This window comes from Liolophura sinensis, chromosome 7, assembly GCF_032854445.1.
Source record: "Liolophura sinensis isolate JHLJ2023 chromosome 7, CUHK_Ljap_v2, whole genome shotgun sequence".
Lineage (NCBI taxonomy): Eukaryota > Metazoa > Mollusca > Polyplacophora > Chitonida > Chitonidae > Liolophura > Liolophura sinensis.
The window spans coordinates 51346663-51364878 of record NC_088301.1 but is presented as its reverse complement, the minus strand read 5'-3'; the positions used below and the strand labels follow the sequence as shown (position 1 = coordinate 51364878).

Here is an 18216-nt window from a genome sequence, read left to right as displayed (position 1 = left end):
TGCAGACATACACCGATAATTGTGACGTAATAAAGGAAAGAACAAATGGGTTCACAGCTTTGGACCGTCTTGATACAGGCGGGAAGAAGTCTTTCGAGATCCCCTTTGAACGACTAACATCTTATATACTCGGTCACGCTGCCTCATCAAGTTATCGGTAATCTCGTCACTGTAAACCAGCTGTAGTGCGGTCTTATGTTGCAATGAATAGGCTACATGTACAGTAACATGCGTACACTACATACCATTTTAATGGTGAACTTCAAAAGACTTCGATCTGAAACTGGCAATTATCAAGTAAATACAGTGATTTACATTTTTCTGTTTTGTAAATGTATACTCAGGTTGTAACAAGTTGCAGAGGGGGGTAACTTATTCAGCGATGAGTTACGAGAGCTAGAGAGAGAAAAAGCCCCAGATGTGTTGGATTGACAGTAACAGTGGTGTCAGAACCGTGGGGCCTTCAAGCCCACTTCTAGTGGTTGTACCCCAGCAAAGAAGGACAATGGACATGTTGTGCACATAAAAATTTATATTACAAAAACACTCAAAGAATTGTTTTTACGAACAATTTCCACAATTTTTTATAATAACAAAAGACTGGACAAAAAATTTTATGAAATTTGAAAATGTCTATGCAGCTTCAAACAAACTTTTTTATTGATTGACTGATTTCAATAGTTGGTGTCATAGGGTTCAGAAATGATGTCATCCATGAACATACTGGGAATGCTGGACAAGCATGGCACGCACATAGCTATCAAATAGACAATGATTATGGCCTGCCAACTGTATTCTATTGCACACAGCAGTCAATATTTTTGCCAAGTGAGTGTGTTAAATTATACACAAAGAAAAAAGTTCAGCAGCCCCTGGAAAGCCCACACTGACAATAAAATCATTGGGGTTGGGAGATTACTGGCAAACTGATATCACAGCAAGGATTGTGATCAAAAAGTGCAACCTTCAGTCAATAAGAAAATACCATAAATGACATTAGACTTTACAATTTATTCAGGATATCCAAATCAAAAGTGTATTCTTCACAAAATAAACATGGCTTGTAAGTACTGAACTTCCAAGTTCATCTGGTTTCATAGGGCGTAAATGTTTAAGTAAAATGTCAGTTTGCTTCATGGGGCATAAATGTTTAAGTAAAATGTCAATTTGCTTCATAGGTCGTAAATGTTTAAGTTAAAATGTCACTTTGAGTGTGTAGAACACATCCCTAGAGCCAAAGGTTAATAGTGCGTATAGCCCCCATTAGTCCGGATGACAGCTTCCAATCTGCGTCTCATCCCTCCAGTGAGACATCGGATCTGCCATAAGGATGCAACAGTTGCCACTCCTGTGAGGTTACCTCGTACAGTGACCAAGTCCAGTTTTCAGTCATGCGAGATGCACCCCCAAACCATTACAGAACCCACCTCCATAAGGAACATATGGGTATGCTGTGTTCTTGTGCCTCCAAACCCTCATTTGTCCATCTGTAACATTGAGCAAGAACCGACATTTGTCCGATCAATGGATTCTACGTTAGGTCCTCAAATTTCACCCTTGTCGTTCTAAACACCATGCCAAACGTATCCATTGATGACAATCTGACGATATGGGGCTTTTGATGACTCTCCTTGCCCAAAGCCCTGCGGCTTTCAAGCCGTTTCACACAGGTCTTGTGGACAGACGTCTGTTGGGTAGCCGCTGTCGCTTCACACATGAACTTAATGCCAATGGCTGACCAATCGACTTATCACTGTATAATGGTAGCCCAATTGACGCCCGATAGCTTTGAACGACAACCAAGCGGAGTGCATACGGATAACTTGCCATCTGTGCTCCTCTAATATACATCACAGAAGATTGGTCCGCATTGCACAACACCAACCTTGAGTACAAAAATTTGAAGGGCAAGCATACTGAATTTTGCTTTATTGCACGAAAAAAATTTTCTCGTCGCAGAACACTAAGTTCTTACGTTACTGTCAAACATGAATGACCACAACCGTACATCATTCTTGTCATCATCACCACTGGCATTACAGTTGAAATTAATGGGGATTTTTAATAATTGATCTTAGCAGGGGGTGCTTAACTTTTTTCCTTGTGTATAGTTATATATCAATATTTCCCTGAATTCAAAACGAAAGATTCACCTTTTCCCAGAAGAATGGTCACTCTTCAATATGTCAAGGCTATCAGTAGTGTGAATTGCTATAAGCATCACTGAGGAATCTTGTGCACACACAGCCTGAGGAATGAACGATAGTCACTGTGCTTGCAACAATATACAGATGAAAAGATGAAGGAAAATAAGTGTCGAAAAACTTAAGACGGTGGAGACATGTTGGATCCATAATTTTTGTCTCAAATGCTAACTGCCATGCCAACTGCATCAGTGTTTCAAATAAAGTCTCTTGGTTTGCGGCCATCCTTGGCTCAACAGGAATCACTTTCACAAATCAATTTTTCGTAACTTTTCTCGCAAATGACATCACTTTATGGCACTATAAGCCAAATGTCTTTCTCGGCAAAAGCTTACAAGAAATATGCCTTACGCAGTTTTATGAAAGTGGCTCCAGAGCAATAATTCAAGTTGGCGTTTCAGGAGTCCCGTGAGTTCACACAGATATGGATGAGACAGGCTGGGGCTCTCACGAACTAATGAGCTAAAAGGTGAAATATTTATGCTACTTGCTTGACTGAATACACGTTTCAAATAGCCAGGTCTGTTGGCCCAACACTGCTGTTAACTGCCTTAACTCTACCCATTTTAGCCGCATTCTTTCGCGAGAGCCCCAATCCAGTCTTATCAACCTGTGTGAACTCGAGAGACTCCTGAAATAGCAACTCTTTTAACTATTATAGTATTAGTACCGCTTTGGCGGTTATCAAGATTTTTTAAGAGACTGCCAAAAACAAGGAGGCTTCACATGGCTACAAGTTTACTACAATGTTGGATCAGTTTTAACAGTCCTAACTCACTAAATTCTAAGAACAGTGCTTCAAACATAAAGAATGCGAGCTCTGTTCCGAATTTTAGTATATCCGTTCAAGACATCATTTCCAACGTACCGTAGTCACAGCAGACGTAACAACTATCTGCTCCGTTCAGATTTTCTCATCATTTCAGGCTAATGCCTGATCAAATAAGATCAAAGCAGTATAGAATAACCCTAACAGTGTGTCAGTGTGAGTGTATGATGGGTGTGTGTGGAAGGTGTGAAAGAAAGAGGATAGGTGAGACGTAGGAGTCAGAAGGAGAAATGAATGGAAATGTGCGTAGACGGTCGGAAGTAGAACTGCGCATGCTGCTGGCCGAACAGCATTTTGGGAACGAGGTACCAAATATAGTAACATCCGGCATAAGCTATATATGTGACGTCAGTCGGCTGGGTTAACAGAGGCGATAAGCGGACGTCTAAGCTTGGTAGGTCACAAAATAATGAGTATTTCTACTGCCGTTGTTAGCTTATATTTCACCATTGCTGTTCAATAGACCCTCAAGTTTATTATTTGCATGAGAGTAAGGTTTGTTGATGTCGTTGATGACAACACAGTTTGGTTTTCTAGTCGTTGTTTTATGGATAAAATCTACACTTACCGCAGACGATAGGAGTGCCCGGATTGACCGGGTTGTAGGCATTTAACATAGACAGGGTGATCCACGGCGTCCTCTCATTATTTTTCACACTTTGTTGTCTGTCGTGTATGCAGTGTTTTATTAGACGGTGGCTATGGTTCCTTCGTGTCTTTACAACTGTTTCAAGACATTTTTGTTTGTGATCTTGTGTTCGCAGGTACAATGTTACAATGTTGGTAGTCGTAGAATATGGGAACAGTGCTCATGTTGCAGTACATGTATTTGGTGCACAAAACCAGTGAATAATAAAACTGACCGTATCCTGTGATGATATGTTGTTATGTTTATCAAATATTGAACACTGTTACTATGTTTTCATGTTTGTCATATTGTTTATTGTTCTTCCATATTATGTTTTCGGTGATTAGGTTATATTGCCTAACTGTCATATGGCCTCACTGTCATATGGTGTAAGGTGAATGTATTTTGACACCCATTCCAGTGCTCATTCAGAAATGCTGAAGTTAAAAAAGAAATCCACTGGGCAAGGGTAGTACACTGTATCATAGTCCCAGTGCAACTTGGACAAAATACACACATCAGTTTTAGTAAGTTGTTCTTAGACTATGTTTGAGGTCCAAAACCTGTGTCAACTGTGGCTTTTTCAGCTCGGCCGTACAGACCACACCTCCCATATATCCTAAATTAATACTGTGACTTTCAGTAAACAAAATATTTCTAACCTTGGAAGTTAAAAATAAAAATGGATACAAAGAATGAGTTTCATGAAGATGCTAAATTCTAAAATTGATTTCTGCAATTTAGATCCAAGACATGTATGCATCTAAATTAATCTTGAGATTTAATAATAGATTTAATAAATTTTCTCCATGTAAAACTTGTTGATGTAGAGCACTATTTTCACAGTTGAATCATCTTCGTCATCTCCACATTGTCACATTTGTCATCTTTTATATAATGTAAATTTTGTTTAGTTTATTTTATATGTTGTTTCTACTGCTCATACTTGTAAATAGGACTGTTGGCTTGTGTGATAAATCACAATTCTTATTTTGTTTTCTTGTTAAATCAGATGTTGAGGAAGGTTAGCGCCAGCAGCTTTGGTTTTTATTGAATCACTCTGATTGATAAGCAGTTGTGGACCTTGTTTTATTGTCAGTGCTAATTAAACAGAAACCTGATGAGACGTTCACCAGTATGGTCAAGTTAGACAATAGTTGCATCATTTCATGTACATATTATGTGCAGCTTCATTAAAACTGTACGGGACATATTTATTATTAGCTACTAACTATGCAGCACAGAAAACATTTGAGTTGTTCACCACTCAAGGCAGGTGACTAATGCATTTTAATTAATTTTCAGTGGATTCTCTGGTGCATTATTGTAATGAAGATGAGATAATGGATTCATTATTATTGATTGCTACAACATATTCTGGGATTTAATGCTGTAGCTACATGTAAGAACTCACTTGAGTATGCTTTTTTTCTATTTCTGCAGTTTTGATGTAAGTGATAATTTTATTGATGTTATTGAGGCTTGGTATTCCCTCTTCTAGTTTATTGGCAAGTTTTACCATGTGATACACTTGGTTAGTGCGCTAGCGCAGCGCAATGACCCAGGGGCCTCTCTTCAATGTGGTGCTCTGATTTCAAGTCCAGCTCATGCTGTTTTCCACTCCAGCCATACGTGGGAAGGTCTGACAGCAACCTGCGGATGGTCGTGGATTCCCCCTGGGCTCCGGTTTCCTCCCACCACAGTGAAATATTCTTGAGTACAGCGTAAAACACCAATCAAATAAATAAATAAACAAATCATACACTTGGTGAGAAAATGGTAGTCAGTATTAGTCTTGCAGGAATGTTCATTGTAGTCACGAACTAGTACTTTGTTTTTTTGAGCCTCATATATTAGATAACCACAATGAATGAAATTATGTAAATGACTGTATTTTTCCAAAAAATATACATCGTACATCATATTGTATTCTAGAGCCAGAGTATCTAGCAAGAGCATGTTTCCATTTCATTGATATTGACGATTTCTTTTTGGATTTTGGAAAATCTGAGCCTTATTACACTGACTTTAAAATCACTTCCATTGTTTCATTTAATTACTACTGCATGTAATTTAGTCAACCTTTTAATTCACTTGTAGATATGATGTTTATGACCATTTGAGACTGAAGAGCATTGTTATACTACAAAGGTTGCAGTAGTATGGGGGTTAAAAATAAATATGTTACATGCTCAGTGTAGTCATTTATCATGTTCCTTGTTGCTTAAAATAGTTGTCTCAGCTTGGTTGGAAAATTGCTCTGGGCTTTGTCTGGTCAGACTGCTGATGATAGTTGGAGAGTATACTTCTGACTGTTGCCTGCTGGATATTTTAATCCTTGGGTGGGAACTGGGTCAGATATCCTTGCATTAGAATGTGCTTAAATTTTTGTAGCATACAGACATGATTATCAGCACATAGCCTGCACATTCACTTGTTTAAATACGTGTAAAAATATGCATCATTGACTTAAAGGTTTGAATGATTGAATTAGAATGTTTAGATTGGAAGTCGGTACACACAGAATGTTTGTTTTAGCTTACGTGTATATACAGGCCTTCATAGTTTTTAAGGTGTTGACTCATTTTTATAATGTATTTTTGCTATGGTATTGTTTAAGTTCAAGAAAACATCAAGGCCAGTATTATTTAAGAAAAAAAAATTGGAAGTCCTCCCCCGATTCTTGTGTTCCACACGTCTAACTGGAAATACCTGATCTCTGTTGTTAACATGTATTCACATGTTAGAGAGTAATCTGTGTAGAAAGTACTTGTAACTAATTCTGGACCTGTCTATTCTACAATACAGGTCTTAAGATTTTGTATGTTTTACTTACAAAACAGATACATTTCGACATAGTTTATATGTCGGGAACAGTTAAATTCATGTAAATTTTCAAATATGTGTGTTTTTTTTTCTCCTCATGATCACTGTGTGTACAAGTGTAAAAGCTGTTCAAAACAAACATGTATGTATGCAAGGTTTTAAAAGATCAAAAATTAAGACAGACATAATCTTTCTAAACTCAAGAAATTTTTTCATGAAAAGGGATGAAATCCAAGTCAAAGAACATTTACCATATTGCATATTTGATATATACTTTGCGAGCTAATGTAATCAAATGAGAGATTAGACACTGGTGCCTATTTCATTTACATAGTATGTGGTTTCAGTCTAAATAGGAGCGATGTAACTGGCTCTATCCATGTAGCACATGTATGGCTATAAAGTTACATGTACATATATTTCAAGTTTCAGTTCCACAAGAGTTACAAATACCAAGTTTACATGTATAGATATATGGGGAGTACATTCTCCAGAGAGCATGTGTGTGAGTGCTGACCTGTAAAAGATGAGAGCTGACATTCCCTACCCAGTTACAGGATAAAAATGGCCAGTGCCCCTGCTTAAATCTGTGTAGCCCTCCAGTGTGATGACAACACCATCAAACCAACTGAAGTTAAGCTTTTAAAATATACTGAGTTTGATCGAGATCCATGCTAGGCAGACATGGCTGGGGAGGAAGGGAGACTAATAGATAACCTTGAGTTATATGTGACAAATCTGAGGTTGTCTATGTATGTTTTGTAGTTTTTACCTTGATGCCAAGTGTCAGACTTCACCACTAGCCTCTGAATGAAAAATTTTACTAGGACTGCAAAATACCAAGATTTAGTACGTGATCAGAGCTTGGTATCAGTCTGCTTGCAAGCAGAATACTTACAGGTATGAATACATTTAATCTGACTGGATAGAAATGTACATATAACACATATACTTCACTCCTTAAATATGTCCATGTTTTTATGACAGTTCATGTACATATGAGTTACTTGCTAGGATATTTTGAATAGAGTATTATTTACAAAAAAAGAATACATTTAAAAGTGTTGGTTGTGCATTTTGAAAAGGGGCTATGTAGAAAAACAATTGTTCTGACTAGAAGGGGACACTTCTATCAAGTTAATTTTGCTGAATAGGGTTTATTTCAGCTTTATCATACATTGTATAATCGAGAAAATGTATTACCTGGTTACACTGCTTAATAGGGCCCCAGTTTGATACATGTATGAAATTATTTATATTACTAGTGACGTAAAAAGTGTAAATATGAATGACGATTGCAATACCAATATGACGATAAAGAACATGTGCATTTTTTAAATAACTGTCCCAATATATCACATTTGATGGTCATCTTCTCCAACTGACAGGTGGTTTTGAAAAGGTGGTATTAGTTTTCATGGAGAAAATACAATGTATGTTGGTTAACAATTTGTGGTGTTTACTTTAGTTCTATTTGTCAAATGTGTATTGTTAGTCTTTTGTAGTCCCAGATTACAGTGCTACACTTTTAATTTAATAATATCCATGTACTTTCAAATACAACATGCTAAATGCTTCTTGTAAATACAAATTTATTTCCTTGTCATTTTCCAGGATACTGCGCATTTGAGTGATAGAAATAATTATGTCACATATGCATATCCTCACCCTTCATTGTCTTGTATATTCCAGCCATGATGATACATTGCCTTGACTGATGATCTTGTGTTAAAACACATTTTTGACAACAGTGTTTATTACTTCAAAATAATACACATTTGGCACCTAACAAAGGAAGCATGAATGTTGAGTACATATTTATGATGTACACACACTGATGGATTGCATTCTTTCTTTTTCAGGTTGACTGACAGAAGATAGAAAATGAGGGAATACAAACTGGTTGTTCTTGGAAGTGGTGGTGTAGGGAAAAGTGCCTTGGTGAGTTACAGAAAGCACTGCTTGGGTGCAAAATAGGATGATACATGTGTAGGAACAAATGTTACTGAAGTGCAAGTGAAACATGTTTTATAGATGATTCATTCCATTGGTTTCTCATTCTGTCTTTTGTTTCACTTTGGATGTAATTGGCAGTCTCAGTTTAGATAGACATCTGAGGCCATTTCGTTTTGTCAGTGGTTGTTGCAATTGATTTCTACAGAAGAATGATGTATTCATCAGTTGAAGGGTGACTCATGTAATAGTATTGCCTAGATGAATCAGATAACTATATTCATGGTTGAAATTTTTTTCTAGTAGCATTTGAAGTTGAGAATACATTGTACTTCAAAGCAAGGCTATTGCATAACTTCAGATGACATTACATACACATGTAGTATAACCATGCATGGCAGAATTGTGAAAACCAATGATGTTTTTATGAATGATGTCCATAAATGTTTCTAGTGTGCTTTGTCTGTTCTGTATCCTGCAAAAACATTGAATTCGTCATGTGGGAACAGTTGTGCATACATGTGTTCAATCATAAATGCTGAAACAGTCACTTTACACATGATGAACTTTACATTATCCTAGAATTAGTAAAAGCTTTAACTAGAGTGTTGTAAAATACTGATTTCAGAGAAAACTTGTACATTAAACAACATCGAAAGTTTAAAGGATAACACAGTAGTTGGCTAAAACCTATTTCATTTCAAAACAGGATGATGAAGATTTCTAAAACATATATCCTAACATATCCTATTTTTTTGATGAGATTTCGCCGAATAAAATGTGAGACAAAATGATAGTACTTAGCAAATATCTGGTGTGCATCAAGGCAGGCATCTTGATAAATTTATCCAATCAAGCATGTTGTCCAGTCATCGACATAAGCAGTGACATAGCCTTTATCCATTCACTCCATGAAGTGACACATTCTGTGATCATTTACGACGTCTTAGTTAAGTGTAGCCAGAGGGCCATGTCTCATAGTATGCTGTGGTAGTGTTTTGCGTCATTCACTGACCACCTTACATGTGAAACCGGTTGATTTGCAAACTATGTAATATTCATTGACGGTATCAAAAATTTTGTCCAACACATGTAGTAGCATATTGCCTGGGCTCAGTTGGCATTCAATTATTAGGCCCTACTTAGTCATGTTGTTCAAAATACACAGGTACACAGACCTATATTATTGTTCATTTTACTGTTTGGTAAGCAGTTTGTGTAATAAATAATAAATAGGAAATGGCAGTGGAAACTTTCATAGGGATGTAGAAGGCTTATGGGAATAAGACATCTCAAGCCTACCACAGTGGCTGATCATTGCAATTTAGGAGCACCTGTGGCAAACACCAAGCAGGTGTTCTGTGTAAATGGTAATAGGCCTAATGCATGAACATTTCAAGCGGTGGAGAAATAACACTCCAAACTTTCCAAGGTGTCTAATTTCCAGGGGAACATCTATCATTGATTAATCACTTGATTTGTAATTTTTCTATCTTAGACTACTGCTTGGAATATTATACAGAAAATGAGTAAATCTGATGTCACATTGCTCTCTAAATGGAGACGTGCTGAAGCTTTCTAGAAATTAAATTTCATTAAAGTTTAAAAACATTTTTAATGATGCTTAAAGACAATTTGAATAGTAGTTTTTCAGTGAACATAAACATTAACCAGTTGCTTTAACTGCTGGACACTTAGATTTCAGGGGAAACTAATATCTGTAATCCCTGAGGACAACCGTGGAAATAAATTTATACTGTTTTTGTTAAAAAAAAAAGTAGAAAGATTGTTTATGAAAACGAGATAGTTACATTTCAATTTTATTGACTTAAGATTTTCGCTACATGTACATGTGCACATCTTAATGTTGATACTTGTTACTTGTAACATAAGATAGTATCAATATCAATATTTATACAAGTAGGGTCCAATTAAGGTGAAATATACAGTGCATGCATGTACATGAATTTCTTTGAACGTATGAAGATATAATTATATGTAGACAGGTATATTTAACTTCCAAATAAAAATGTTAATGTGTGCGCGACTTGATATCATGGCATTGGAGAATCTTTAGTCATGTCATGACTGATCACATAGTATATACCTCTCCTAAAGGAGGTTATGCTTTTGCCGATGATCGTCTGTCTGCCTGTCTGTAACATTATGGGAAAAATTAAGCAGGAATTGGGATGAATATTTGTGGCACAGGTTGTCCTTGGATCAATCAGTTAAGTTTTGGTGTTAGGATCAGTGTCAAAGACTTCTGAATATGTCTCTACAGAATTTTTTAATTTAGCTGGAGTGGGGGTTTGAACTCTTTCAGTTTTCAGCATTTTATCCCTCAGTGAACTTTTGCTGAAACTGAAAGGTTGTTCTTTCTGTCCATTAGTTACAAAAATATCTGTCATATATTGTTATAAAATTTTATGAATGACCTTTTTTTTTTGTATCCGCAAATAATTTGATGTTAAAACTTTAATCTCCAAATCAAATTATGGGGCCCAGGAGATTGTGGTCAGTACAAATGACCTTTAACCAACTTTCTCAGGTTCATATATTTCCTACATTTCCTTCATTTGTTAATATTTAATTCAGTTAATTATAATCTTGCACTGAGAGATTAAAGCAAGGATGCGGGACTTTTTGGCCCAGTGTCAGTATAATTTGACCGGGTGGGGTGTCTTCGGCGTGATACTTCAGTGGCGTCAGCATTTTGGCAGCGTGGACTCCCCATACAGCAAAAAGATAGAATATATGTACACATACCTAACGACTTCTTGTCATCATATGACTGAAAAATTGTAATGTACAGCGTTAAACCCCAAGCATACATACTTGTACTTACATAATAATCCAATTATTAATAGAAAACCAATAGATTGCTTGTGCGAGTAATTCCTTTGGTTATGCTCATTTATGGGCTATCTTGAATCTGGCATATAACCATTTGGCGGAAGATTTTGTTTTGTGTACATTAACATATATTTGCAATATTACTGAGCCAAGTTTAATGAAATTTCAAACAGTGGAAGAATTAACTGAACGTTCCACTTAAGTATATTGAATTGAAGTTGACACAAATGACCGAGACTAGCTTTCTCATTTACCTTTTAACATTGTAAAGAGATCTCCTGAACTGACAAGCCAGATTCAATGACGCTACTGTAGGTACATTGATTCACTGGTAGGATAAGATTGTGTGCACTCTGACTGGCATTTGACCTACTTTCTCAGGTCAGAATTTATCTTTAGCTAGTTTCCATTGTTTCTTCAATAATACTGAGCCAAATGTAATAAAACTTCATGTACACATCCCCTGTACCTTGTTGGTATTGTGATCCATGGAGATGATATGAACATAGTCTTCTAAACTTAAATGATGCACATTACTACATGTACATGTACATGTCCAATCTTTGATTATTGTGATGAACTGCACAACTTCATGTTTAGTAGGCTTCACATGGAAGACTATTGCTCTCATTACAGATTATTTTTCTTCTCTGACAACTGTTTCTTTTTTTTGTTTTGGGAGAAAACTGCATGTCACATCTGGTAACTCTCTACACATGTTTATTGCCAAAATGCTTTGGCTACCTGCTGGAGTATTAAACTTTACCCACCTGTGACTAACTTTTCGGCCATATTGGGGAAGTATAGAAATCTAAAAAAACTTCTTCACCAGAACCGCTGATCCGATAGCATTGAAAATTGATATGCATGTTCAAAACTACTGGAGGTATCAGGATTGAAGATTTTATGCAAATCTGTAGAGAAATGTGGAAGCTCGCCATTGATCGTTTTACCTACATGTATGACCTATGGTTGAATTCTGAAAAAACAAGATAGCAGTTAGATGTATTTTGACCTGCTGAAGAGAACTGTGTTTTAGTGTTTTCCCTATGATGTACAGTTTTTCATTAAATTGCAGTGAAATCTCATTTCAGTGTCATTTTCAAATGTCATGTGACTGGACACCGAAATAGCTATGAAGCTGAAAATTGGTCAGTAGATAGATCAACTGCAGATCTTCATTTTTAACTGTAGGACCGCGGCTATGATTGATAGTTTTGCCACTAAAATGCGTTTAAAAACAAGACCGGTACAGGTAAAAAAAAAAACCTGGCATTTTCAATAACAAACATAGGAAGCAGCTTTTGACGTTTTGTGCTGTTCAGTGGCTTGATTTAGCAGCCATTTTGAATTTTATTGATCAGCTTAAACCATCTTTTCCTGTAAAAGAGCTAATGATCTTTTCATGAAATTTCACTTGCAAGTTTTAGGAGGTCTGCTGTATCTATATTGTAAAGAAAAAAATTTGTTGGGGGTGGGGGTTGGCTTTGAAAGTTATCCTGTAACTGACTAATGAAATTAGCTTAAAAGGTCAAGTCTAAAAACTGCTTAAAATGCTTAAATAAACACACTGTCTACTTCACCTTGACATCAGGATTATAAATCTGTAAGAATTATTTCTGTACTTGATATAGTTTCCAGGTTAAGACCAAAAACCATCAAAAATATGCAGTTTTTTTGTATTTTCCACATTGTATTTATCCTGTAAGTTTATGTGATGATCTATTATCTCATTTCAGACTGTCCAATTCGTTCAAGGAATTTTTGTGGAAAAATATGATCCAACAATAGAAGACAGCTATAGAAAGGTTAGCATCATTGTACTCTGAGAACTGTACATTGTTCATGTTGGTGTCTTCATTGTCAAGTTTTCAACAAAAAAGAAATGTTTGGGGGGGATGGGAAGGTCATGGATGGAATTGGCATGTACATGTATTTGTTTCAGTATTATGTAGATATTTGTATCAACTTAATTAGTTTTTGAGCTTATTCAAAATTTTATTTGTATTATTGGAAATGTAAAACTAAGGATATATGTGTAATTTTAATTTGTGTGTAATATTTGTCATGAATGTTTAATTCATGTGTAATATTTGATTTTTATTGTAGCAAGTGGAGGTAGATGGTCAACAATGTATGCTGGAAATTCTAGATACTGCTGGCACAGTAAGTACCTTTACTTTATATCATTCACCTATCTTAATGTTGCTTTGTGGCATCATAGGGTTCTTTATTAGCTCAGGGATAAAGCAGAAATGTTATTTCTTGATATATTGATTTAGGACCTTGATGTAAGTACTGAAATCTTAAAATAATATTCTGGGAGTTATGGTGAAAATCTTTTTGTATATATATACACACAATCACTCACACCTTATTTATACCATAATCTCATTTCAGGAACAATTCACAGCAATGAGGGACCTGTATATGAAAAATGGACAGGGTTTTCTCTTAGTATACTCCATAACAGCCCAATCCACATTTAACGACCTTCAAGATTTGAGGGAACAGATATTACGGGTCAAAGACACAGATGATGTAAGTGGGTTTCTACAGTTCTCTATGTTTCATTTGCTGCTGTGTTTTCTGCCATTGAATAAGACTTGATGGCCATGGGGGACATATATAGGTGTGAATGATACAGGAACTGAATCAAGCTTATGTCTAGAGCTCTCCCATTGACCACAGGGGACAAATGGTACACACTTGTTTGTTTAAACTACCAGTGTGCTGGATAACAGGATCTGATTGTTGTATCCAACTTGAGAAAATCGTTTTGTCATGATGTCATATCATCTACACCTTCAGGATATGCTACATTTAAAGGTTGTGGTTAAGAAACAAAAACTGACAAATTCAGTTATTACTGGTTTATGTGTCAAAAAATGATTTATGATTGCTCTGTTAATGCAGGTCCCAATGATCTTGGTAGGAAATAAGTGTGATTTGGAAGATGAGAGAGTAGTGGGCAAGGACCAGGGCATGAACCTGTCACGGATGTGGACTTGTACTTTTCTTGAAACCTCTGCAAAGGCCAAGATCAACGTCAGTGATGTGAGTAATAAATACGTGGATACTTAGGTGTTTATCAGTTAGCTAGTCTACTGAAACTGTATCGCTATTGGTTATAGGGATCATTGTTAAGTATAATAGTGAGATGCATTTAGGTGGTTCGGTTTTGTTTTCTGAGTGTTGTACATCTAGCCTACATATATTTGTTAGTGTAACTTGTGAAAATAATAATAATAATTATTGGATTGGTGTTTTTAAGTATGTCTCGCTAAACGAAGGCAGCTGAAATTATGGTGGGGGGACCAGAGAGGAAGCCAGCATCGTGCACTTGAACTCACAGCAATCACATTGGTGAGAGGGTGCTGAGTCTTTGTGCTGCTCTTGCACACTCACCCCTCTAGCAGGAAGCGGCCCCCCCTCCTCCGCCAAGTCATTGTGATGAGCTGGAGTGTGAGATGTATTACATGCAACAAGTTAGTGCCTGTGGCAAGATGGAGGTTTCATCCAATGTATTTCTATTGTGCAAGGTAGATACAGCCACTTGTAGAGGTATTGTCCATTACTTTCATTGCATTATTTGCTTCAGTAATTCATTTTTCCATTCGTTTTTTGTTAGATATTCTGTGATTTGGTGAGGCTGATAAACAAGAAAAATCCAGAGACAAAATTGAAGAAAAACAAGAAAAAGGGATGCACATTGCTGTAATAAGATTGGAGGAAAATGTAAGTATTTGTTTTATCTTCATCTACAAGAAGATGAAAATGAGTTTAACTTATAAGTATCATTTCGATTTATTCATTTAAAAGTAATCTTCAAATAAAGTACTTGCCATCTTTTCAAACTGTCTTGAAGTTTTAACCCAGATGATTTTGTTATATTTTAAATACATTGAAGTGACATAATATTACTTCCCTGATTTGACAACACATAAAAATTGACTATAGCTTTGTGAAAAATTTATATTGGTATCAAAATTTATTTTTTAAACCTTCAGGGTAATATATGTTGATTTGGGGTTCTTGTTTCAGTGATTTGTTTGAAGAAGGACCTTGTGCGTTAATTTGTTGGTCAGTCATAAAAAAAAGTGTCTGCCTTAGGGACGTCCCCTTGTATCAAGATGTGTTCGTTCAGAGGGTTAGTCAAGTGCCAGACCACTTTGGGGAGGCTGTGGAAGTGCAGGATATCAACGCAGGCTAATCCCTCTGACCTGTTAGCTATAGGATGAACTGAAAGATGCCTCTCTGCTCAATTCCCCGGCTTTTTTAACTGCTTTTCCATTTCAACGTCTATTTATGATTGTACAATGCTAGGCTAGTCCTTCTTTATGCATGTGCATATGTAGTTTCCTTGCGTGTAAGTTGTCCTTGTTGTAAATACACATTTAAAGGTATTATTAATTGTACTCATCAGAACTGAGTGCATTGGAAGTCACAGAATTAACGCAAACTAGCAGAGCATTTTGCTATTTTTATAGAATGTTAGGAATGCACTGACTCTGTTAATGGATTTCCTAACCAACATTGTATACAACAGGAATGCAGGGTTTTACGTGTAATAACAGTAATGGCTAGATTTTAGGACTGAGTTAGACATTTTCTGAAAGTACTGATAATGATATGCAGGACCTTATTGCCATTGACAATACAGTAAGTTGGGCAAGATTTGCATCAGATTCAAGAAACATGTCTGGGATTACCAGGTTATAAGATAGGAACAATATTGTTGTGAGATTGTGAAGGAAAAGGAATTAAAGGTGCTCCAGTAAAAAGAGAATTGATTGTAGAAGCTGAACGTGCCATTATTATGTGGCTACTAGTGATATCGCTGCTGGAAGTGGCTGGGTTTTAAATGGTTAGAATGTCTTGTTACAGGCCTGTGAAATCCAGGTGGCCCAGTAGAGTCAGTCAGTGCTTGACTTAAACATTATTATTGCTATTATGTTCAATTCTTGTACTTTTAAAGGCACGCAGGCAAAGAATGGGGCACCAATGTGTATTTACCAGCTATATTTTTCTGATTATTACAAAATAAAAGAATTTAAGCAGCTTGTAATTGTACTGCCTTTGGACATCAGCCAAATGGTAAAGGGGTCCACTGATTTGTCCTCGTAATGTGACAAACTTTCACTGTTGATTTTATACTCCACCCTCATAAGCATCAGACTATTTATGAAGTATAATTATAGGTGAACATTTGGATTTTTAAAGGCACCAATCAGGTACTACATTTTATTGAGTACTTTTGAGTACAGTGAGTACTTTTCGTCCTTCTTTCTTACACTAGAAATGTTTATGGTATATTTTCTTTTATATAGGGTTGAATTTTAACGTTGTAGCCATTTGAGGTTATAATTTGAAGTTTTTGATAAATCAGAGAAGTAAACGGTAAAGATGTTTATTATATGGTTCATTTTCTTAAAATCATGACACCGAAAATATCCTGCTGTGGTCTTCACCTTCAGTTTCACACTCTTTATTGCAGGAATAATGTGCTGTACATTGTATTGCTTAATTCTTAAGTTGTTTTATTGGTCCGGTGCAGAAATTTTGATATTACTGTTACCCATGTTGTTGATGCCATTGCAGTAGATATGGGATTGCACTGGGCCCTGCCGGTCCAATGTTTTGCTGGTTGATTTTACAATAATGTAATATTCATCTCTTATAAATCTAATATTAAAATCTTTTTTGGTGTAATGTCAGACATTATTTGCCTAGTTTGGGTTCTTTAACTTGCATGAAAACATATGCCATGTTACATGTAGTTTTAAGTACTTTCTATCATTGCATCCATTCATTCTCATTTTTTCTGAAATAAAGTCATATAATACAAACAAATCGTTATTTTCACCCAGTTGAAGATTTTTCTGTCCCTTGTCCTGTGGTTTAGGAGATGCAAAAAAAAAATTTTTTTTTGATAGAATTATTAAGTGAACAGATGGCTTTAGATCATTCTTAAAATTAGCACATGCTTAGACTGGGTTTCAAATTCCAATAATGAATTCCACTTTTCTGAACCCAGTTGTTCAAAACTGTTTTAAGATATAATACCATACTTAACTTTAAGAAAAGTATTCGTTTTTGTACATAGCCCAAAAATAATTACGTAACAGTATATTAACTATGTCTGATGTTATGCTTTAACTTAGAAACAACTGTATTGGCAAAAATTTTAAGTATAAAATATGACTTGATACACATACCAGGTTTGGCCGATACTTTCCAATAACTGGGCCCCAGCATGGTAAACTTGGTTACCTGGTATTTTTGTCCCAAGTTCTTGGAAATGATTGTCAAATCTGCTGGTGTAGAAAATGAACTATTTTTATCAGCTCTCTTTCAGAAAAACAACCTTCTGCGTACCAGAGATGTGATTGATTATTGTCACTGATATGGATCAACAATCAGCAATTCAATGTGACATGATACAGTTGTTGCATAGCAATTACAACTCAGTAGAAATTAGGCAATCAAAAACGGTAGCTCTGGCTAACGAGTATCAGATGTCATTTAAAGGGTCAGTGACCATCTTTGTAAGCTTAACACACAGCTGGAAACTTCTTTAGCTGTGCATCTGTCCCTTAAATGCTAAATTTCAATGTGTCTGTACTACTGTAGTGCCCATTGAAAAGGTTTGTCAGAATGTTTTGCCCTAAAAGTCTTTTGAAGATCAGAAAGATTTAGGTTTTGTATACAAACAGTATGTTAAAGGAACAAGCAGAGTTCCAGTGTGAAGACAGCCAACAAGGTTCTCCAAGTGGTTGAAGGAAGTACCAGTTGCAAAGATTTGTGCAGTGGTCATTACCTAACTTGCATATACAGTGTTTCGTACTTGGCACTGCACTACTTTGGATCCTCAGAATACTCCCATCAAGTGCGAGTCAACATGCTCATACATGTAGTTA

General features: G+C 36.1%; 1 protein-coding gene across 1 annotated transcript; it reads left to right on the top strand.

Moving 5' to 3' along the window:
• Positions 1 to 3382: 3382 nt before the first annotated feature.
• LOC135471891 (ras-related protein Rap1) lies at positions 3383 to 17149 on the top strand. The gene is made up of 8 exons (XM_064751309.1): positions 3383 to 3427; positions 8350 to 8428; positions 13036 to 13104; positions 13406 to 13462; positions 13697 to 13837; positions 14213 to 14353; positions 14928 to 15034; positions 15341 to 17149. Exons 2-7 carry the CDS (start codon positions 8372 to 8374, stop codon positions 15015 to 15017), a joined length of 555 nt encoding a protein of 184 aa, XP_064607379.1. The 5' UTR covers positions 3383 to 3427; positions 8350 to 8371; the 3' UTR covers positions 15018 to 15034; positions 15341 to 17149.
• Positions 17150 to 18216: the final 1067 nt, after the last annotated feature.

Bases quoted from the DNA above. Each gene is read 5' to 3' on its own strand.
- LOC135471891 (XM_064751309.1), top strand. From the start codon at position 8,372: ATGAGGGAATACAAACTGGTTGTTCTTGGAAGTGGTGGTGTAGGGAAA. The intron at 8,429-13,035 runs GTGAGTTACAGA...ATCTCATTTCAG, and splicing joins GTGTAGGGAAAAGTGCCTTG to ACTGTCCAATTCGTTCAAGG. The intron at 13,838-14,212 runs GTAAGTGGGTTT...CTGTTAATGCAG, and splicing joins GGGTCAAAGACACAGATGAT to GTCCCAATGATCTTGGTAGG.